This window comes from Bufo gargarizans, chromosome 3 (assembly GCF_014858855.1).
Source record: "Bufo gargarizans isolate SCDJY-AF-19 chromosome 3, ASM1485885v1, whole genome shotgun sequence".
Lineage (NCBI taxonomy): Eukaryota > Metazoa > Chordata > Amphibia > Anura > Bufonidae > Bufo > Bufo gargarizans.
The window spans coordinates 285,928,751-285,952,004 of record NC_058082.1 but is presented as its reverse complement, the minus strand read 5'-3'; the positions used below and the strand labels follow the sequence as shown (position 1 = coordinate 285,952,004).

The 23,254-nt window shown below is 44.3% G+C and overlaps 1 protein-coding gene across 1 annotated transcript in view; it reads left to right on the top strand.

The window, feature by feature from the left end:
• ULK2 (unc-51 like autophagy activating kinase 2) overlaps positions 1 to 23,254 on the top strand; it is a 103,806-nt gene that overhangs the window by 61,131 nt on the left and 19,421 nt on the right. The window contains exons 11-15 of the mRNA XM_044286194.1: positions 9,564 to 9,614; positions 13,160 to 13,251; positions 13,652 to 13,823; positions 16,210 to 16,270; positions 16,555 to 16,647. Coding sequence (XP_044142129.1) covers positions 9,564 to 9,614; positions 13,160 to 13,251; positions 13,652 to 13,823; positions 16,210 to 16,270; positions 16,555 to 16,647 — 469 coding nt within the window. The remainder of the gene's footprint in view (positions 1 to 9,563; positions 9,615 to 13,159; positions 13,252 to 13,651; positions 13,824 to 16,209; positions 16,271 to 16,554; positions 16,648 to 23,254) is intronic.

Genomic DNA, 23,254 nt, shown 5'->3' with positions numbered 1-23,254 from the left:
GTGGAGGTTGGGCCGGGAAAGCCGCATCTCATCCCGGGTGTGAACTATGTTACGCAAGGTGAGACAGGGACATGTTATTAATGTATTAGTTAGCGCCTGGACGGGCAAGTGTTTATTATTTTGTTGTATTGCTTGTGCTAGTGTGCCACAATAAATGCACTGTTTGGACCTGAAACCTGGTGTCTTGAAGCCGTATATGTGAGGATGATCCCCTGAAAAAAAAAAAAAAAGCTATCCCTCACAGACGATACAAAAAAAAAGTTTTTTCTTATTTTAAAGGTAGTAAATTGTAATAAAAACTATATAAATTTGGTCTTGCTGTAATTGTACTGATCAGCAGAATTGCCTTTTTTTCCCAGTATTAGCATTTTCCAATGCAAGCTATGGTAAAACAAACAATGCCATTTAAAAAGTTGCAATAAACAAGCCCTTTTACAACTGTGTGAACAGAAAATGAAAAAAAAAATTGTGGCTCTGGGAAGACGGGGAAGGAAAAACAAAAAAAAAAAAATAACATTTAGGCCGTGTCTCAGAAGGGTTAATGGAAATTAGGCTACTTTCACACTTGCATTGTTGTTTTCCGGTGTTGAGGTCAGGCAGAGGATCTCAATACCGGAAACAAACGTTTCTTTTTAGTCCTCGTGCATTCTGAGTGGAAAAAGATCAGTTCAGGATGTCTTCCGTTCCGTCAGCATTCTGTTTTGTGACCGGACACTAAATAAGCTGCGGTTTTGTGTCCGGTCATAAAAACGGGAAAAGAATTATCAGTCGCCCATTGACTTTCAATGTATTTAGTGATTGATCTATTTTGATTTCACACAACCACATCCTAATAGAACAGATGCATCTTGATGTTAATTAAACTGGTCCGTTTTGATTTTGCACAACGCAAATGTGAAAGTGGCCTTAATTAGTGGGACACCCATTTATTTTTATGGCGTACAATCCGGAGAGGGTCCTAAGATAACCAACAGTGCAAAGAGATTGGGTTCAGAGGTTAATTTTTCTGGTGCCTAAAATACTGATAGAATACGAGCCCTCATTTCCTGAACTTGTCTCCATTTCATCAGTGATTAAAAATCCTCTTGGAATCTTATATGGAAGTTTAATAGTTAAAGTTGAATTTAATCATTGGTAATATAAAACAATGCCAGCTTCCCTATTATGCAGACATACATCACATACCGGGAAAACCTGCCAAATGTATGAAGACTTTGCTGTCAGCATACAGATGAGCACGCAGTGTACTGTGCATGGTGATTATCCGCTGAGTGCACGACTTGACAGGATACACATCGGCTGAAAATGATGGATAAAAATAGAGGAAATACTTGGGACACACTTCCAGCCTGTGCTCTCTATAGTGTGCAGCCTTATGATTTACAGTCACGTTGCTTTCTATCCTTTATAGAAGTTAGAGTTGTCCATTTTAGGGCTCATGCACACGGCCGTAGCTATGGTCTGCATCTGATCCCAATTTTTTCGCAGATCAGATGCGGACCCGCTCATCTTAATGGGGCCAAAAAATTGCAGACAAGGATGGGACATTTCTGCAGGAGAAAAAAAACATGGCTCGGCCAGGATCTGTGTTTTGCAAACTGCAAAAACAGATACGGTCGTGTGCAGGAGCTCTTAGGCTACTTTCACACTCTCGTTTGGTGTGGATCCGTCATGGATGGATCCGTTCAGATAATACAAACGTCTGCATCCGTTCAGAACGGATCCGTTTGTATTATCTGTAACATAGCCAAAAAGCATCCGTCTTGAACACCATTGAAAGTCAATGGAGGACGGATCGGTTTTATATTGTGCCAGATTGTGTCATAGAAAACGGATCCGTCCCCATTGACTTGCATTGTGTGTCAGAACGAATCCGTTTGGCTCAGTTTCGTCAGACGGACACCAAAATGCTGGAAGCGGCAATGGAGACAGAACAGAGGCAAACTGACTCATTCTGAACGGATCCTTATCCATTCAGAATGCATTAGGGCAAAACTGATCCGTTTTGGACCGCTTGTGAGAGCCCTGAACGGATCTCACAAACGGAAAGCCAAAACACCAATGTGAAAGTAGCTTTACTATTGTAATTCCTGCAATTCTACTGACTTAAAGGGGTCATCCCATCTTAGACAATGGGGCCATATCGCTAGGATATGCCCCCATTGTCTGATAGGTGCGGGTTCCACCTCTGGGACCCGCACCTACAAGGAGAACGGAGCCAGGGAGAGTTGTGGCTGGAGGCCCCCGGGTTTCCCGGGGTCCGTCCACCACCAGGCGCAGCTCCTCGCCTGCGAGGTCACCACTACCATTTATTTCTACGGGGCTGACGGAAATAGCAGAGCTTGGCTGTTTTCAGCGGCTCCATAGAAATGAATGGAGGGTGGCTGCGCATGCTCAGTGCGGCCTCCTCAACTTTCTCCGCTCTCCTTTTAGGTGAGAGACAATGGGGGCATATCCTAGCGATATGCCCCCATTGTCTAAGATGGGATAACCCCTTTAAGTCTAGCTTATGCACATATACTATGCACATATACTGTCTATACTTCATAATTCATGAATATATACGTAGTATATTGATTTCCATTATAGTTTAGTATTTCTTTATTTGACAGTCTATATTGTTTGTAAAGCCATTAATGTTTTGCTTAATTTTGCATTTACCAGCTGTAAACTTTCTGCTAGGTAAAGGGTTTCTTTGGGACGTTCACCTTTATGGCCTGTCTATCAGTTTTTCTTTTTTTTTTGGAGGTTGGACGTCTAGGACCCCTGCCAATCAATGAAGGGGCACTTGTATATGATGGGCTGTAGTGCCTGGTAAAGCATGTACAGGCAATCTGCTATGCCTATGTAAAGCATGAAGGGGGCAGCCACTGTGCTGATCGTATATCGTGAATATTCAAATTTCATGTGTCATCAGCGCTCTGAGGTGAAAACATCAGTTAGATATGTGGCCGTATGATTAGTGGAATACAAACTGATGGCCATCAATTATTAGCCGGATTACAACTCTGCAAACTAGTCCAATCAGATGTGTCCTCTTTCTTCTATTTCATATGCCACCATTGATAATTATGGGAAAACTCTTTTAAGGATGCTATATTACACGTTTTTGACCGAACCACAAGTACCGTATGCGTATTACTGCTAATTTCGACACCGCACCTGTACAGTACTTACAACTTGAAAAAATGGCACAGGTGCAGTAAACTGCCTGCGGGTACCTTGGGTTGGCCGTACATGTAATAGCACTCATAGGAACCTGATACCTGTGGTGTTGTGACATTGTAACGTGAGATATGAATAGGTGGATCATTGACCTACCAGTCACAATGTAGGTGTGAAATCACCACTTAATCTAAATGCATTTAAGATCAGAATTGATTGTGCAGACATCATTTAGTGGTATTGATGCATGTAAATGTCACTTGTCAGAGACTAAGTCCCCACCAGTTTTTGGCTATGCTGCTCTAATGATGTCCTCTCAACATGTGGACATGGTAACAATTGCTACAGTGTCATGTCAGCCATGCCCTTTCATCATTTCAGTGTTCATTGGGGCTTAAAGGGGTATTCCAGGATTTTAATATTAATCGTCTATTCTCAGAAGAGAAGCAAAAGGTTATGGTTGTCACTCTGACTATAGGATGTTAGGCTGGTGCTCAATGGTAGGGAAGGTGTCCCTCAAACAACAAAGTCACCACACCACTCAGTTTTCAGTGCTGTGGTGACTTTAACTACTATTCTCAGAATAGGTCATCAATATCTGATCAACAGAGGTCCGATCCCCCCACACCCAGGATTACTGGGGGAGCAGGGGGTCCGTGATCAGATGTTGATGGCCTATTCTAAGGATAGACATGACTATTAAAATCCTGGAAAACCCCATTAAAGGAAAGCCACAGTTATTTCATATGTATTGATCACTGAGGATCCCATCATTGATCCTCAATTTTTTGGGTAGAATGGCGGTCCCAAGCCCTCCATTCCTCCTCATTGCGTAAAAGCAGTAAAGGAGAGTTTGTCTAGAGCAGTGATGGTGAACCTTTTAGAGACCAAGTGCCCAAAACTGCAACCAAATAACCACTTATTTATCGCAAAGTGCCGACACGGCAATTTAAGGCTACTTTCACACTTGCGGCAGTGTGATCCGGCGGGCAGTTCCGCCGTCGGAACTGGCCGCCGGATCTGCCGATCTGCCGCTGACTGAAAGCATTTGTGAGACGGATCCGGATGCGGATCCGTCTCACAAATGCATTGCAAGGACGGATCCGTCTCTCCGCTTGTCATGCGGACAGACGGATCCGTCTTGTACATTTTTTCATATTTTCGCCGATCTGCGCATGCGCATGCCGGAACGACTGATCCGGCATTCCGGTATTCTGAATGCCGGATCCGGCGTTAATACATTCCTATGGGAAAAAATGCCGGATCCGGCGTTCAGGCATGTATTCAGTTTTTTTGGCCGGAGAGAAAACTGTAGCATGCTACGGTTTTCTCTTTTGCCTGATCAGTCAAAACGACTGAACTGAAGACATCCTGATGCAAACTGAACGGATTACTCTCCATTCAGAATGCATGGGGATAAAACTGATCAGTTTTTTTCCGGTATAGAGCCCCTGTGACGGAACTCTAGGCCGGAAAAGAAAAACGCAAGTGTGAAAGTACCCTAACCTAAATACCAATATAATATATCTTTCACGTCCTTTATCATTTATCTATAATAGATTAATAGCCTACATTTAATGCTCTGCCTGTGCTGTTCATAGTGTGTCCTGGGGATGATGAATGGCAGGAAAAGTCTAAAGCATATTGCTATGCCATAGACTTTTTCCAGGGCGTGGGTGCCCACATAGAGGTCTCTGAGTGCCGCCTCTGGCACCCGTGCCATAGGTTCGCCATCACTGGTCTAGAGTGATGGAGAAGCATGTATGCTGCTGCTACGTTCCAAGTCTATAGGGTTGGCAGTAATAGTCGTGCGCTCTCCTCCACTATTGTCTGTCCTAATTGTAGTGTAGTCTATTTGCAGATTACAAAACTACATGATAAAGAAAATCCTTTTTCTACAGATTCTGAATCCTATTCCATTACTCTGTTACATTAGCAGGCTATATATTTTCCAAGGTTGAGAATGATCTACGTTATTAAATTGCTTGCAGTAGTCCTCGGTGGAAGTGCTGTAATATGCGGTTGAAGTGGCTACCTGTCATGTTTCAGGAGAGTGTAATCTGAATAGGCTGTGTACAGCAAGGTGTTATTGGTGCTTTGCCACATTTCCAAGGTTTTAAAATAAAAGCTTTTATCCTTACTAGAACATTCTGTTCCCGAGGCGTTATTGTCCTATTAGGAGGTTCGGGGGCGTTGGAGGCAGATCTGCACAGTCGGTGTTGCAGTTCTATCTCATGACATCAGAGCAAGCAAGCCGTTCGCACATAGTCTTGGCTCCATTTTCTTGGAGTTAATTATTAGCCTGTACGTCTGCCAAGACAAATCGTTTGTTTACATGTCTGGAAATAGACTGACAGCTGAAATAAAAAGCATTTATTTAAAATGATATTATGAGTTTTCGGATCCACAAAATGTACTGTATGTTTTCCATGTTGCATTACCTTTTCAGTGTTTAATTGTAATTATTCTCCTTTTAAAAAGCAGTTTACTTGGAAATTAAAAACACACTTTTGGCTTTGTCTAATTATGGTATTTTTATTTTTAGGATGGGGTCTTTTTTTGTTTGAGTGGCAGTGATTACAGTGTACTAGTGTGTAATTATTGGTTAAGCAGATAGGAATTGCTATTTAGGATTCCGATGTCTCTTTCCAGATCCAGTAAACCAAAAATAGATGTAATAGAAAAAATATACCGGTATATTAATGCCTTCTTCCAGTGTTTATGATAAGAATCATTGTAAAAATTCAGGTTTTCTCTATGCTGTTTGGTAGCTTCACTTACAGTTGCAAGAAAAAGTATGTGAACCCTTTGGAATGATATGGATTTCTGCACAAATTGGTCATAAAATGTGATCTGATCTTCATCTAAGTCACAACAATAGACAATCACAGTCTGCTTAAACTAATAACACACAAAGAATTAAATGTTACCATGTTTTTATTGAACACACCATGTAAACATTCACAGTGCAGGTGGAAAAAGTATGTGAACCCTTGGATTTAATAACTGGTTGAACCTCCTTTGGCAGCAATAACTTCAACCAAACGTTTCCTGTAGTTGCAGATAAGACATGCACAACGGTCAGGAATTCTTGACTATTCCTCTTTACAGAACTGTTTCAGTTCAGCAATATTCTTGGGATGTCCGGTGTGAATCGCTTTCTTGAGGTCATGCCACAGCATCTCAATCAGGTTGAGGTCAGGCCTCTTATTGGGCCACTCCAGAAGGCGTATTTTCTTCTGTTTAAGCCATTCTGTTGTTGATTTACTTCTATGCTTTGGGTCGTTGTCCTGTTGCAACACCCATCTTCTGTTGAGCTTCAGCTGGTGGACAGATGGCCTTAAGTTCTCCTGCAAAATGTCTTGATAAACTTGGGAATTCATTTTTCTTTCGATGATAGCAATCCTTCCAGGCCCTCAGGCAGCAAAGCAGCCCCAAACCATGATGCCCCCACCACCATACTTCACAGTTGGGATGAGGTTTTGATGTTGGTGTGCTGTGCTTCTTTTTCTCCACACATAGTGTTGTGTGTTTCTTCCAAACAACTCAACTTTGGTTTCATCTGTCCACAGAATATTTTGCCAGTACTGCTCTGGAATATCCAGGTGCTCTTGTGCAATCTGTAAACGTGCAGCAATGTTTTTTTTTGGACAGCAGTGGCTTCCGCTGTGGTATCCTCCCATGAAAGCCATTCTTGCAATATACACCTATATGGAAAAATATTAACCTTAAGGAACTGCAAGGGATTAAGACGTATATAGACTGGGAAAAAAATGGGATGAAATACTTAAACCAGATATTCGAACAGGGTAAATTGAAAGACTTTAATACAATGGTTAGAGAGTTTGGTATACCGCAAAAGGACATATATAAATATTTTCAGCTTAGGAATGCATTGAGGTCAGCTATGCAAGAGGACAAATATAAGATGGAAAGATCTGAGTTATTGCACAAATTTACCAACGTGGGTGAAAGAGGAGGAATAACGGCAAAAAGATATAAGATATTGATGGAGGGAAAAAAGAAACGGGTTACAATATTAGCTAGGAAAAAATGGGAGAATGAAATTCTTTACGGAAGAAAAATGGAACGATGCTTTAAAGAATTATTCTCGAGTCTCAAACAGGGGTTCACATAAGATCTCACAATTCTTTGTAGTTCACAGGTTGCATCGATCCCCATGGATATTGAAAAGAATGGGTGTTAGAGCTTTGGATGATTGTATAAAATGTGGGGGAGAGAATGCCGATTTAATACATTGTTTTTGGAGATGCCCAAGACTGTTCAGATATTGGATAGAAATAACAGATACTATATACCGAATTTTGAAGGTTCAAATATCAGAAGATCCCATGACTTGTATTTTGGGGGCAACCGAACACCTGAGCCTAAATAGAGATATACGTATGGTCTTGAGTAAAGTGCTATTTCAAGCTAGACTCCTAATACTTAAGAAATGGGTAGGGGCTGACCCTCCAATAGCTCGGCAGTGGAGAAAAGCAGTTGACGACTTGATTAAAGAAGAACGGGTGATGGAGGGCCATAGTAGAAAAGAAAAAACTGTTGATGAAATATGGAAGAAGTGGTTACTTTAGGGCTGGATAGATCGAGTTTTTTTTTTTTTGGGGTTTTTTTTTTTGGGTTTTTTTTTGGGGGGTTTTTTTTTGTATTACACGTCCCCCTCTCCCTCCCCATAAGGGTGGTAGGAGGGTGGGTAAACGGGGAGTAAAAATATTTGCTTATGTACAGAAAAAGATTAGAATGTTCTCTTTCTGATGGATTAAAAATGTAACTTTTATCTATTGATGATGAAATTTGAGATGATGGAAATAAAGAGATATTTAATAAATAAAAAAAAAAGAAATCCATTTTTGTTTAGTGTTTTACGTATTGTAGATTTGGTAAGGGGGATGTTGGCATATGCCAGAGACTTTTGTATGTCTTTAGCTGACACTCTAGGATTCTTCTTCACCTCATTGAGCAGTCTGCAGTAGCAGCAGTGCTGAACTTTTTTTGTTTATAGACAATTTGTCTTACCTGTGGACTGATGAACAGCAAGGCTTTTGGAGATACTTTTATAACCCTTTCCAGCTTTATGCAAGTCAACAATTCTTAATCGTAGGTCTTCTGAGAGCTCTTTTGTGCAAGGAATCATTCACATCAGGCAATGCTTCTTGTGAAAAGCAAACCCAGAACTGGTGTGTGTGTGTGTGTGTGTGTGTGTGTGTTTTTTGTTTTTTTTCACATTCTGTACTTGCAGGCTATGCACTTCATGTATTTCAATATGGAGAATTTACTGCAGTCCTTTACTTCCTCCTTGCTGATGTCAACTGCAGGAGCAGAAACTCAGAGAGTAAGGGCTCATGCACATGGCCGTTGCTCGTCTGTTCCGTACATTGGGGACCGCAATGCACGGAAAACATCAATGCGGATTTCGCAGACAGATCCAGACCCATTGAAGTTGTGATCTGTCCGCACCGCAAAAAAAATAAAACATGTTTTATTTTTTTGTGGTACAGTTGCATGGAGAGAAACCCCACGGAAGCACTCCTTAGCGCTTCTGTGGGGTTCTGTGCCTCTGTTCTGCACCGCACCTTCTGGATTGCAGACCCATTCAAGTAAATGGGTCTGCATCCATGATGCTTTGTGCACACGGCCGAGGCAATACGAGCACGGCCGGGCAACGGCTGTGTGCATGAGGCCTGATGGTGCAATTACTTTTTTTTCCCCCTTTTTCTTTACTGCAGAAGCAAATCATTCCACATGATGGCATTTTTTAAATTCCTGTAGCGTTTTTCTTAGGGACCTTCCAGATTGTGGACCCATTCAAGTGAATGGGTCCGCATCCGTGATGCGATGAGCACACGGCCGGTGACCGCATATGGGATGGATAGCCAAAAATGGGTCAGATTAGGAGGCCTGTGTCTCTTAATAAATTTGGCACATCTTATTCCAGTGCACTTTTACGTACAGGATGCCACACTTGGTACATCTCTCCCATTGTCTCACTGTCTAAATATTTATGGCGGTATGTAGGGAGAGTTCCTAAAGCACATGAGAGAACAAATGCAAAACTTATTTGCTTAGCACATAAAAATCATTGTGTTCTCCTCTGATTTGATATCTAAAAATGTCACGTTATGCACAATGTTGCATGTGAGGTAGCACTATGTGTGAAATTCATAAGTAAAAGTTGTGTAGAAAGGAGTATTCTCTTATTTTGTGAATTCCTTAGGTCTGTGCCAAAACTTTAATCAAGCTGAAATGAACTTCCTTGTCTCACATCCCAGGGGTCTAACTGTGCCAAGTAAAACTCGATTATGGACCAGCACTTTAATAACACTATAGCCTAGAATCCGTGTTCAGTTATAACATGCCTGTTTTCTTTTTTTCTACAGAGGGATTTTTCAGTCATCCTTTCTTAGATCAGGTCTCCACAGTCAAAAAGTGTAAGTACATACGGAGGTATATTTTCATTGTAAATATTGCTGCGTGTTGTGGTTAGCTGTATGCTTGCCAGATGTACTAAAGTGGAGATTCTCGCAGGTGCTTGCTTGAGGATCGGTTTAGGGTACTTTCACACTTGCGTTTTTCTTTTCCGGCATAGAGTTCCGGCACAGGGGCTCTATACTGGAAAAGAACTGATCAGGCATATCCCCATGCATTCTGAATGGAGGGTAATCCGTTCAGTTTGCATCAGGATGTCTTCAGTTCAGTCGTTTTGACTGATCAGGCAAAAGAGAAAACCGTAGCATGCTACGGTTTTATCTCCGGCGAAAAAAACTGAAGACTTGCCTGAATGCCGGATCCGGCATTTTTTTCCATAGGAATGTATTAGTGCCGGATCCGGCATTCAAAATACCGGAATGCTGGATCCGTCCTAGCAACGCAAGTGTGAAAGTACCCTTACTCAGTTGGCTTGTGCCAGTAACAAATGGAGAGTGGAATTAGATGCTTACTGAGCTTTTAGATTTCCATAATCTACTTTCCTCCAAATTATCTACTATGCTGCATTTGTGTGGGGTTACAGCACAAATTGATACAGAGTAATAACATTTTGCAATTGGTTGTTATTTTGGGGTCATATATTAAACTGGTGTGAAGTAGAATTGGCTTAGGGCACTGGCTTGCTATGGGCGACTAAGACAGTTCTTCGTTACACCAGTATGATAAATGACCCCATTTGTCTTTTGCAGCCTGCATGTATTTTCATACATTGCAGGCTGCGCAGTCCTGTTTCATGTAAAATCCACCAGTTAAGTTCTCTGACATCTCTGTATGCAGGCTCTTATTCTGCTCTACTTGATTCTCATAAAGCTGACGCTCCTTTTTTTTATTTAAAAGGGTTGTTAATCGCTGAAACATTGACATCCTATCCTCAGGATAGGTTATCAATATCAGATCGGTGAGGTTTCCAACTCTCTGCACCCCCTGCTGATCAGCTGTTTGAAGAGGTGGCGATGCTCATGCGAGTGCTGCTTCCCCTTCAAAATTCACTGTGCGTTGTCCCTTTTGTAGAAGCGGCGCAGTTTACCCATATTTTTCACTCTATAAGATCCTCGGATCACACCCCCATAAATATCAGGACATCACATCAGACCCCCATATCAGCCCTCCATGTCAGAACCACATCAGCGCTGCATGTCAGAACCCCGTGAGCCCTCAGTCAGACCCCATCAGACTTCAGATCACCCTTTTATTTTAGACCCCCATCACCCCTCATTGTCAGACTCCCCAGCGTTCCTTGCCAGAACCATCAGACCTCAGATCAGAATAAAATAAATAACTCCTCTTACCTTTCCTGCACTACGGCTCCTCTCCATCTCCGACAGCATTCGCGCCCCCATGTCTTCTCCAGCCTGCGCTGCACTGTCACCGGACGGCTTGCAGCGTCAGGTCATAGTGCGCGCATTACATCCTAACACTGTACGGTGTCAGGACAGTGCAGCGCCGGTCCCAGGAAGGAAGACCAGGGAGGGTGAGTACCGGAAGCGCTCGCAGCGCTTCGCTCCTGACACCTAATGCATACTGGTGAGTTCTTCCATAATGGAAGCGCTCGCTAGTATTCGCTTTATAAGACGCACTGCCATTTCCCTCCCTTTTTGGGCAGGAAAAAGTGAGTCTTATAAAGCGAAAAATACGGTAATTACACTTCAAGTTAATCGGACGAGCAGTGGTAATTACACTGTGCCACGGCTGCAAATGAAACCGTGGACTGTTATTTTGAAGCAGAAGCAGCACTTACACATGTGTTACCTCTTCAAACAGCTGATCAGCAGGAGTGTCTGTAGTGTGATCCCTGCCTAGCTGATACTGAGGATAGGTTATCAATGTTTTAACACTGTTCAACCCCTTTAAGGTTATTTTATGTGGCTGTTAAAATTTCAGCCCAAGACTGAGCCATCAGAGAGCTCATCTGAGCGAATTCACACTGAAATTGATCAGCCTGCAAAATATGACAAATGGTTGACAATTTTTAAAACCCAACTACACATATGTTATCCCATAATATAGCCAATTAAAAAATATACTGCTCCAAAGATGTTCATAGTCTTCAATCCTTCTGTGTCAAGTGTGTGTGTGTATATATATATATGTGTGTGTGTGTGTATATACATACGTACATTTAGTAGTAATAAGTCAGAGCAAGAGGACTTTCGCTAGTCATCTCACTCAGTTGAGAAAGGCAGTTGGATGACTAGCAAAATGTCTTAAAATACAACTCAGTATTCCAGTATAGAGGTATTTACAAGTCCTATTTCTGACGCTGTCATAACTAATTCCGAACTGCATACTACACACTAATTCTGAAAGATGTTGCCTATTGCCAGTGGATTGGTGCTTCATGTGATATCATCTTGGCGGTATAAGAGATGCTCTGCATGTCAGATTCTGGCAGCTTCTCTTAGTGTTTGGAATGATACATGGCTTTTCCTACTAATAGATGTGTATGAAACCTTTCATTTATAATATGTCATTTATTTCATGGATGGGACAAATCAATTTATTTAATAGACTTCTGAAGTGTAAAATGTGTACTACTTTATCTAGAAGCTGATGTTGACCTAGTTCCTCAGTCTTATCTGTCCATACTTGTGCATACTGATGGCATAGTGTGTTTAACTGGCATTGCATGAACTACAGTTTATTCTTTTTCCATCCTAAAGCCTCATGCATACAACCGTATCTGCAAAATATGAATACCGTCAGTGTTGCGTCTGCATTTTTTATGGACCTGTTGACTCCAGTGGGTAGTGGGCTTCATTTTGCGGCCAAATATAGGACATGTTCTATCATTTTGCGGAAAGGACATACAGATCCACAAAGCATACGGATCATCCGCATCTGTTTGTCCATTCTGCAGAAAGAATATGTCCTGCAAAATATGGACCACAGTCCCATTTGACTTCACGCGGACCAGATCCACAGTTTGCGGACCACAAATTGAACATGTTGTATGCATGAAGTCTTAGGCCTATTGCACGCGTCGTATGGCTTTTTCTGTGTTTTGCGGCCTGTTTTTCATGGATCCGCTGTTCCGTATTTTTTTTCCGTTGTGTTTCTGTTCCGTTTTTCCGTTCCGTTTTTCCGTATGGCATATACAGTATACAGTAATTACATAGATAAAATTGGGCTGGCCATAACATTTTCAATAGATGGTTCAGGAAAGAACGGAAACGGAAGACATACGGATGCATTTCCGTATGTGTTCCGTTTTTTTTGCGGATCCATTGACTTGAATGGAACCACGGACCGTGATTTGCGGGCAATAATAGGACATGTTCTATGTTAAAACGGATCGAAAAAACTGAAATACGGAAACGGAATGCATACGGAGTACATTCCGTTTTTTTTTGCAGAACCATTGAAATGAATGGTTCCGTATACGGACCGTATACGGAACGCAAAAAACGGCTAGTAAACGGGGAAAAAAAACGGCCGTGTGCAATAGGCCTTAGGGACATAAATAACATTTTCTTTCTTGTATTTCTAGCCTGCCCTGTCCCAGTGCCCACGTACTCGGGGTCAAGTATTTCGGGCAGCTCCTGTGGAAGCTCACCATCTTGTCGCTTTGCATCTCCTCCTGTAAGTGTATAGGAGGTTTATTACTCAAACTATTTTTTTATAAAATCTTTTTTTTTTATTGGCAAGAATAATGTTACAAAATCTCATTAGATATATAAGGTCATATCAAAATAAACCCGCTTGATACAATCCTCTTTGTAATTTTGAGTCGTTTTATAGATAAGTAAACATATGAAAACCATTGTAAGTCCCAGAAGCTGTAGTAGTGGGGAGTATCCTGCTGCAGCCAGTTATCATGTAGTCAGGTCTCATGGGAGGTTTGTGAGAATTACTGGGGTTTGTTTTTCTTTTTTTTCCTTTTACATACAGTACAGTGTTTCTTGAAGGTGGTTTCTGGCTCTATGTACAGTGAACTATTGATTATGAATTGATTTGAGAGATATATTATTTTACTTCCCAGTCTCTGCCAGACATGCAGCATATCCAGGAAGAAAATCTGTCATCACCACCATTGGGTCCTCCAAATTACTTACAAATCTCCAAGGACTCTGCCAGCACAAGCAGCAAGAACTCTTCATGTGACACAGATGACTTTGTCCTGGTACCAAGCAACCCCTCCTCTGACCACTCATGTAAGATTTCTGTTGTAGTGTGTCATAACAGACATTAACTCGGCAGGTCTCTGTGCTGTCCATAAACACGGTGGCACAGTCTACCAATGCTATCATGGCTTTTGATTGCACAAAGTTGCACCCACCTCTAAGTTTTTCAACAGGCAAAAAAAATTATGATTTCAAAGTTGTATTTTGACTGCTACATATAAAAAAGATGTGTGTTGGATAAAATTACAGATTTTTGAAAAAAGTAGGCCATTCTGACTCCAGGTATCAAAGGGAGTTTGTCAGCAATTTTGACAATAGAAAGTAAAACGAACACTTATTTTATCGTCAGGAGTAGTGTGAATATGAACTTTTATTCCGCTAGGCACTGCTCCTGCAAGTTCCCAGAGTGGGGCTTCACTGTGAATTGCTCTCTGCAGTGATCTGCCTCATATCTCCTCTGCTCTGCTGTCTCTCAGAGCAAAGGGGAAGAGCTATGAAGCAGTCATTGCAGAGAGCCCATCACAATAAAGGTAGCTCTGCCTTCTTGTAGTATACGTTTAGATTAACTCTACTACTGATAATAAAATCTCAATAGGTTGTCTCATCTCAGACAATGGGAACATATAGCTAGGATATGCCCACATTGTCTTATAGGTGTGGGTCCCACCGCTAGGACCCACATCTATATCGGGAACGGAGCCCCGCAAGGTGGTGGCTGGAGGATTTCCCTGCTTGCCTGTGAATGGAGAAGTTGAGAAGAATAACTGCGGCAAACAGCTATTGATGGCGTATGGAGACAATACTCATAAGATGGCAATCGGCAAAGTACTTTGTGTACTCTGACTCCTGACTGGATTTGCATGCATGTTACTCAAAGTGTCCCCATACATAATAGATTGTTGGTCGATCCTGTTGAAATCAGCAAAATAGAATTACAGAAATATCTAACTTGTATGGTTTATCAGTCAGTAATACAAAATGCATTGTTCTCTTCTGGGTTAATCTTTAGAAACCGAGAAATGTACGCAAAACCTAGAAAAATGTGGGTGTGTTTTGTTTACCCTACTGTATGAAGTATTTAATTGTCTGCAATACTAAAGTGCTTTGTGAAAGCTTACATGCCCACTTACACTAAGCAGTTATCATTTAGATCCAAATTATTAAGTGTTTGCAATCTGAGCCATAAAGTTATTATCTGTCATTAACAAAATTGATCAAAAACGTGAATGCATGCAGGCATCAAAGTGGAGATGAGCAAACCATCTCTATTTAGCAAAGTCATTTATCTCGTAGGCAACGTTAATACAAGGCACTTACCTATGTATTGTGATTGTCCATATTGCCTTTTGCTGGCTTGATTCATTTTTCCATCACATTATACACTGCTCGTATCCAGGGGTTATGACCACCCTGCAATCCAGTAGCGGTGGTCGTGCTTGAACACTATAGGAAAAAATGCTGGTCTCTCTGGTGTCCGGGATTGTAAGTGTGTACAGGCCAACGCCTTTTCCTACAGTGTGTTATCATGGTCGCCACTACTGGATTGCAGGGCGGTTGTAACCCTCTAACTGAGCAGTGTATAATGTGATGGAAAAGTGATTCGGTTGGGCATGGAGGCATACAGGTTCTGTATGGTATCCTGTGGCTCATTTGCCCACCAATGTTGCACCTGGGTCTGTAGATTCTGCCTACTCATATGTTGTTGAATCAGATCTGGTGACCAAGCATGCCAAAGAAGTGTTGCAATCTGGGGGAGACGTTCCTGGGAAACCCTTGCTGTGTGTGGGATTATCCTGCTGGTAAAATGCCAGTTGGAAGTCCTGCCATGAGAGGCAACATAATGTAGCTGCAGGATGTCCTGCATATATCACTGAGCTGTTACTGTCCCTCGTATCACTACTAGGGGTTACCAACTGCAAACTAAGGCGATGATGGCTGGCTGTCAACGGCAGGACACATAATGGGTGCCGTGGACACCAAATTTCCTTCTGCTAAGCTCCTGGAAATGGTCCAGACAGAGAGAGGGGTGTGTACTGAAGGTGCCATCTGTGTCTGGATGGTGGACAACAAAACTGTGGATACTACTGCTTGTTGGAGGATCACATGATCCTGTCTACTGGTGGTCAGTCCAGAGCCTGTTTGTCATGTGTGCGTGCCCTCATGTAACCACTGCTTTCAACACGTCCTAACAGCTAGGCCAGAATAACTTAGATAGTGGGCATTGCGTCAAAATGACCTTCCTGTTTCTCCGTCTAGTTTATTCAGCAATCCGACATTTCTATCTGGGTGCGTTATTATTTTTTTGTCATTGAGTGTATGTAATTTACCTGACCTTAGGGTGCACCTGTATAAGACATATCATGCTTCAGCAACACGCCAGATCTTGGGAACTTAATTTGTGACCCTTTTATTGCAGATGATATGCCTACAGGGACAGCCGGGCGCAGGGCGTCTAGTGAGTTCTTGATGTGCGGAGGGTAAGTCATTGCCTACTTTATCACTTTGAGGATTGTTAGAGACACTTAGAACATTCTCAGATTTATTGTCTAACAGCCCATATATCCGTGTAGAGGAGACAGTCTACTCGGAGGAACAGGATTTTCTAGATGCTATCCTTTTATCTGTATAAATACTTTCTGTGCCAGTAATGGGTTAGAGACTATCTTATATTGATAAAATGAAACAGTTGGTGTCGTCCATGATTTATATATGGACTTATGAGTACCGTAATGATTTGGTTAATATGTTCTCACTTTTGCAGGCAGTCTCCCTTGAATATATCTGGCGTTTCTGGACAAACACAGAAGGCCCCTTGTAGCGCCTCTCGCTGTAGCTCTTCAACTGTTACTACCAGGTATGTCCAGAATGCAGGCTTATTAAATGATCATCACAATAGTAAAGTAACGCGTCAGTGATGTATTGTGAGGCATCCACCAGAAAACATACACGGCAAAACCCATTAAGAGTCCTGTCTATAATCCTGAAAGTACAAGAACACGTTGCTGGAGGCCCTATTGCACTGCACGGTTTCAGGACAGTTACCTGGAATACAAACGCTCGTTCCTGATAATTGGCCCAGTCAGCCGATGAACAAGCAAATGCTCTTTCATCGGCTGATGGGTGTTTTTCATCAGGGGGATAGATGCCAGATTATCCGCAGCACATCTTCCTGTGTAATCAGATATTTGCTGCTGGTAATGAATAGAACAGAATGAAGGAGGTTATCATCGTCTTGCCAGTGAAAAGCTGTCAGGGGCCTTAAGCCTGTGGCATGTTCTGTATTTATTAGACTTTTTACACAGTGTCTGATAAATCAGTCTGGCTGGCGATTCTCAGAGAGAGTCTCATTATTGGATACCATAAACTACAGGTTAAAGATCATTGCTATTTTTCCCTATCAAACTGTTTCTGCTGTCACTTCCCATTCACAGAAGGTAATATCCAGCTGCCCACTTGTTACATTACTATTAAAGGGGTTGTCCGGGTTTAGAGCAGAACCCGGACATACCTTTATTTTCACCCAGGCAGCCCCCCTGAGGCTAGCATCGGAGCATCTCTTGCTCTGAGGAGCTCCCTTGCCCTGCGCTAAATCGCGCAGGGCACGGGCTCTTTTGATTATCATAACACACTGCCAGACGGAGGATTCCGCCCGGCAGTGTGTTCGGTGATGTCATTGGCGCTGATGGGCGGGCTTTAGTGCTGCCCTAGCCTTTGTACTGGCTAGGGCAGGGTTTCCCAACCAGTGTGCCTCCAGCTGTTGCAAAACTACAACTCCCAGCATGCCTGGACAGCCTTTGGCTGTGCGGGCATGCTGGGAGTTGTAGTTTTGCAACAGCTGGAGGTACACTGGTTGGGAAACACTGGGCTAGGGCAGCGATAAATCCCGCCCATCAGTGACGGTGACATCACCGGGCTTCCTGGCAGCCCCATGGAGAGCCTCATACATCACCGGATCTCCAAAAAATGCTTTTGCCCTGCGCGATTTAGCGCAGGGCAAAGGAGAGCATCGGAGAATGAACTGCTCCGATGCTCAGTCAGGGGGGCTGCCAGGGGGAAAATTAAGGGATGCCCGGGTTCAGCTCTGAACCTGGACAACCCCTTTAACTGTAGCAGAGGACGATCTCCTTTGGCACTGCAGATTAGCCAGTACCAGGCATTTTAGACGTTTAATAACATATCGACTGTTTCCATATAGCACTTCACAGGGCTGTGTTATGGGCAGAGCTGCATTTGCTGGTGTCAGGGGCGGATTGGGAACCTAGGGTGGCCCTGGAAAAAAATACCTAAAAGTGGAGCCATATTGTAGGAGGGTTTAAATTGACAGGAGGCGCTGGCCGGCTGCATGAGTACCTGATTGTAACAGCGTTAATTACCACTGATATTTTATTTTGTAACCAGCCAGTGGCATAGCTAAGTTTGGTGTCCTAATTTATTCAGATATTTTTGGTTTTCATATGTTTTGGCTCCCAGTATCTGTATTCACAGCACTTGGGAATATGTTGGTATTATTATAAGTAATATGTTTTAGGAAGGCACTACTTGGCAATCAGTTTGTTGCTGCCGACCTCTCCCTTGTGAGTAATGTCCTGTTGGAAGTGTAGACCTAATCTGAATAGCTGAGGGCTGCAGTGCACGGTCACATCCAGTTTTATGCAGCTGTTTCCTGAGAAATTATAGTTTGCTGGTAGACTCTCCCGAAGCCACAATCCATTTTAACTTACTACTTTATTGAGTGTGAGGCGAACCACTGCCCTGTCTTTTAGAATGTGGCTTATCAGTTTTCTCTGTGTAAAGGGGTTTTCTCATCCGTATCATTGGGGGCACAGGCATTGACCATGGGTATAGCTGTTGCCACTAGGAGGCGGACACTAAGCACACACAGTGTAAGCTCCTCCCCTTCAGCTATACCCTTCCTACAGGGACTAAGCTAAATCAGTTTTAGCTTAGTGTCTGTAGGAGGCAGACCTCCCTGCGTTGCAGGACTGCTGGTTTTTTATTCTTTTTTTTTCAGACGATTGACATGCTGTGGCAGGGGGTGATTGTTCCGGTCCCAGACCATTTTCAGGGGTTTTACTCCAATCTCTTTGTGATTCCCCCAAAAAAGGGGACGGTCCGTACCGTGCTGGACCTCAAGGAGCTCAACAGTTTCCTTCGCATCTGCAGTTTTCGGATGGAGTCCCTGAGGTCGGTTATTGCGTCCATGGAACCGGAGGAGTACATATCCTCGATAGACATCAAGGATTCTTATCTTCACGTACCCATCTGTGTCAGTCATCAGAGATTTCTCCGGTTCGCAGTGGGTCCCTTTCACTTCCAGTTTGTAGCCCTCCCGTTTGGTCTGACTACGGCTTCCAGGGTCTTTACGAAGATACTGGCGGCAGTCATGGCCCTGCTCCATGCCAGGGCGATCGTAGCGATCTCTTACTTAGAGGACATCCTGGTGAAGCCGCCGTCATTCCGGGTGACGGCAGACAGCCTGAGCATAGTTTTGGGCACCCTGGAGTGCTTTGGATGGATCCTGAACAGGCAGAAGTCTTGTCTATATCCATCGCATTGGTTGACTTATCTGGGCATGGTACTCGACACACTTCCTGCCAAAGTGTTCTTGCCCCCGGAGAAGTTATCCGCTCTCCGTCTGCAGATTCGCCCCATGTTGTGGCCTGTTCTGGTTCCCATTCGTCGCTGCATGCGGGCTCTGGGTCACATGGTCTCTGCCTTCGAAGCAATTCCTTATGTTCCATTTCATACCAGAGCGCTACAGCGAGCTATTCTGTCCAGCTGGGACCGCTCCCCCGGCCGATGCGTCTCCTTGCCCCGGTTCGCCAGCCTCTCAGATGGTGGTTGGTCTCTCCGACGTTGACGTCGGGCTGCTCGTTCCTTCCTCTCCGTTGGAAGATGTTAACAACGGACGCAAGCCTCAGGGGTTCAGGGGTTGGGGGGGAGAGTATTGGAAAATCTCTCTGTTCAAGGAGCATGGTCACGCGAGGAACGCTCCCGTCCATTCAGTGTTCTGGAGCTGAGGGCGATTCAGCTCTCTGCAGCATTGGGCCGACCATCTCAGGGTTTGTCCAATTCGGGTTCAGTCCGACAACTCCACGGCGGTGGCGTACCTCAATTACTAGGGCGGCACCCGGAGCCCGGCAGCGATGGCGGAGACTGCGCTGATTCTCAGCTGGCCGGAGAAACATGTTCGGGCACTATCGGCAGTTCACATCCCCGGCGTCGACAACTGGGTCGCAGACTTCCTCAGCCCGGGAGCTCGTCGATCCCGGTGAGTGAGCTCTTCACCTGCAGGTCTTTAGATCCATCTGCGAGCGGTGGGGGCGACCGGATGTGGATCTCATGGCCTCCTGCTTAAACAACCCCATGGCTCTGTCGTGTGACGTGCTGGTGTTTCCGTGGAGTCGGTTCACGTTTCCTTACGTGTTCCCGCCTTTTCCTCTCATTCCGTGTCTCCTCCGGTAGATCAGGTCTGAGGGACTGCCCGTCATTCTCGTGGCACCAGTTTGGCTGCACTGGGTGTGACACGCGTCTATAGTCACCCTTCTCGCCGACAAACCCTGGCATCTTCCCCTATGGGAGGAACTTCTGTCTCAGGGGCAGATCTTCCACCCAAATTTTGGGTCACTACATTTAACGGCATGACTGTTGAAGCTGCGGTACTGAAGTCTCAGGGTTTCACGGATGCGGTGGTCCAGACCATGATTCGGGCCAGGAAGCCGTCGTCTTCCAGAATCTACCACCGGACCTGAAAGTCCTACTTTGGTGCGAGCGGCATCAGCTGCCTCCTGTTCGGTTCTGTTTGCCGCGACTCTTGGCTTTCCTGCTGTCGGGCATTGACTTGGGGCTGGCTCTCGGCTCCCTCAAAAGGCAAGTGTCGTCTCTCTCCGTTCTTTTGGGCTGGCGGTGTCGAAGATTTCCATTTCCTGATGGATTCGTCTGGCCATTGTGGAAGGAAGCGTACCGTGTTAATGGCCGGGCTCCACCATTCTGGGTGACTGCTCATTTGGCTCGGGCAGTGGGGGCCTCGTGGGCGGTGCATCATGCGGTTCGGCCCTTCAGGTGTGCAAAGCGGCTACTTGGTCGTCTTTGCATACTTTTTGCCAAGTTTTATAGGGTGCACACCTTTGCACCGGCTGACGCTTCTCTGGGGTGTAGAGTTTTGCAGACAGCGGTTCTCTGATTGACGGTAGGGTTGCTTGTTATGCTTGCCCTTGGGGATTGCTCTGTAACGTCCCATGGTCAAGCCTGTGTCCCCCAATGATATGGATGAGAAAACTAGATTTTTGTACTTACCGTAAAATCAGTTTCTCTTCCGTTGATTGGGGGACACAGCACCCACCCATTCTTTTGTTTAGGGGTCTTTTCGGACCTATGTGGTTTTGGGTTTGTACATAGGGTGATTTTTATTTATTTTTTTGCTTCTCCTACTGCTTTTGCAACTGATTTAGCTTAGTCCCTGTAGGAAGGGTATAGCTGAAGAGGGAGGAGCTTACACTTTGTGTGCTTAGTGTCCGCCTCCTAGCGGCAACAGCTATACCCATGGTCAATGCCTGTGTCCCCCAATGAACGGAAGAGAAACAGATTTTACGGTAAGTACAAAAATCTAGTTTTCTGGAGCTTTTCCAAAGGGGTTGTCCAGCCTCTAGATATTTAAGACCTATCTTTAGGATAGGTCATAAATTTCGTATCTGTGGGTATCTGTCCCCCAATACCCCCACCAATCAGCTGCTCTCGACAGCCACTGGTGCCAGAAATAGCAGAGTGGACAGAGCTAATAGCAGCTGTGTCCATTGTGTAGTGGCCGTGACAGGTTGCTGCAGCTCTGCTTCCACTCTCCACACAGTGGTCGGGGCTGTCCGCTTCCGGTTTTGTCCACTGTTTTATATCTGTGGCTGCTGAGAACAGTTGATCAGGGGAGGTGCCAGGTGTCTGGTTGCCACTGATCTGATATTGATGAGCTGTTCTAAAGATAAGACCCCTTTAAACATTGATGTGTAATTAGTGGGGATCCAACCTGTGTTGATCAGCACAACAAGCAGGCTGTGCAACATCCCAGTTGTTCTCTACAACGGCACAGTGCCTCATTCTGAACATTCTGCTACTCGTTCATTCTGTTGATCACAGAGTTACCATCAATAATTGATGGCCTAGACCTGTGATGGCTAACCTCCGGCACTCCAGCTGTGGTAAAACTACAACTCCCAAGATACACACTTGTTTGGCTGTTCTCAGAACTCCATAGAAATGAATGCAGCATGCTGGGAGTCATAGTTTGACCACAGCTGGAGTGTCGGAGGTTAGCCATCACTGGCCTAGACTAAGAATAGGCCATCAATATTTAAGAAAAAACAGCTAACTCCATCCCATCATATAACAAAAGCACCCTTGTGGGTGTCTTGAAGGGATACACCTGGTACATTTGACTACTTTTCCTGCCATAAAGTTTATACAAATTGCAACACAGACGTATACAGTGTATGTGTCCAAGTGACAGATGATCACCCATGAAAGGAAAATTGTGATTGATAGCAGAATTAAAAGGGTTTTTCAGGATTTTTGTACAGATGACCTATCCTCAGGATCAGCTGTTTTGAGAAGGCACTAATGCTCCTGTGAGCACCGCTGCCTTCTCTTTGCTCACTAAGCACAGCGCCTTACATAGTATAGTGGTTGTGCTTGGTATTGTTCTCAGCCCCATTCACTTGAATGGGGCTGAGCTGCTCCTAGGCCACGTGACACATGAACATATCGTCACTTGACCTAGAAAAAGCAGGGAGAAGGCCGGGGCGCTGATTGGAGGGGGTCTCGGGTGTCGGACCCCCAGCGATCAGATACTGATGATTGAACCAGAGGATAGGTCATCAGTATAAAAAATCTTGGAAAATCCCTTTAGTAACTAGCATAAAAAAAACACTTTGACTGCATCTGTTTAATCTATTATAAACTACGGTCAATGCTGATCCTGAAATGTTTGCTACTGCCATCACATTTTATACATGACTAACAGAAGGACCTGGCTTTGCACGGGTATATTTAATCTATTTCATTTAATGTTTGTGTGTGTTGTTAAAAGACATTGACAGTATCGACTATAACAGTGACCTCCACAGCAGCCCGCCCCCTTAACAGTGACCTCCACAGCAGCCCGCCCCCTTAACAGTGACCTCCACAGCAGCCCGCCCCCTTAACAGTGACCTCCACAGCAGCCCGCCCCCTTAACAGTGACCTCCACAGCAGCCCGCCCCCTTAACAGTGACCTCCACAGCAGCCCGCCCCCTTAACAGTGACCTCCACAGCAGCCCGCCCCCTTAACAGTGACCTCCACAGCAGCCCGCCCCCTTAACAGTGACCTCCACAGCAGCCCGCCCCCTTAACAGTGACCTCCACAGCAGCCCGCCCCCTTAACAGTGACCTCCACAGCAGCCCGCCCCCTTAACAGTGACCTCCACAGCAGCCCG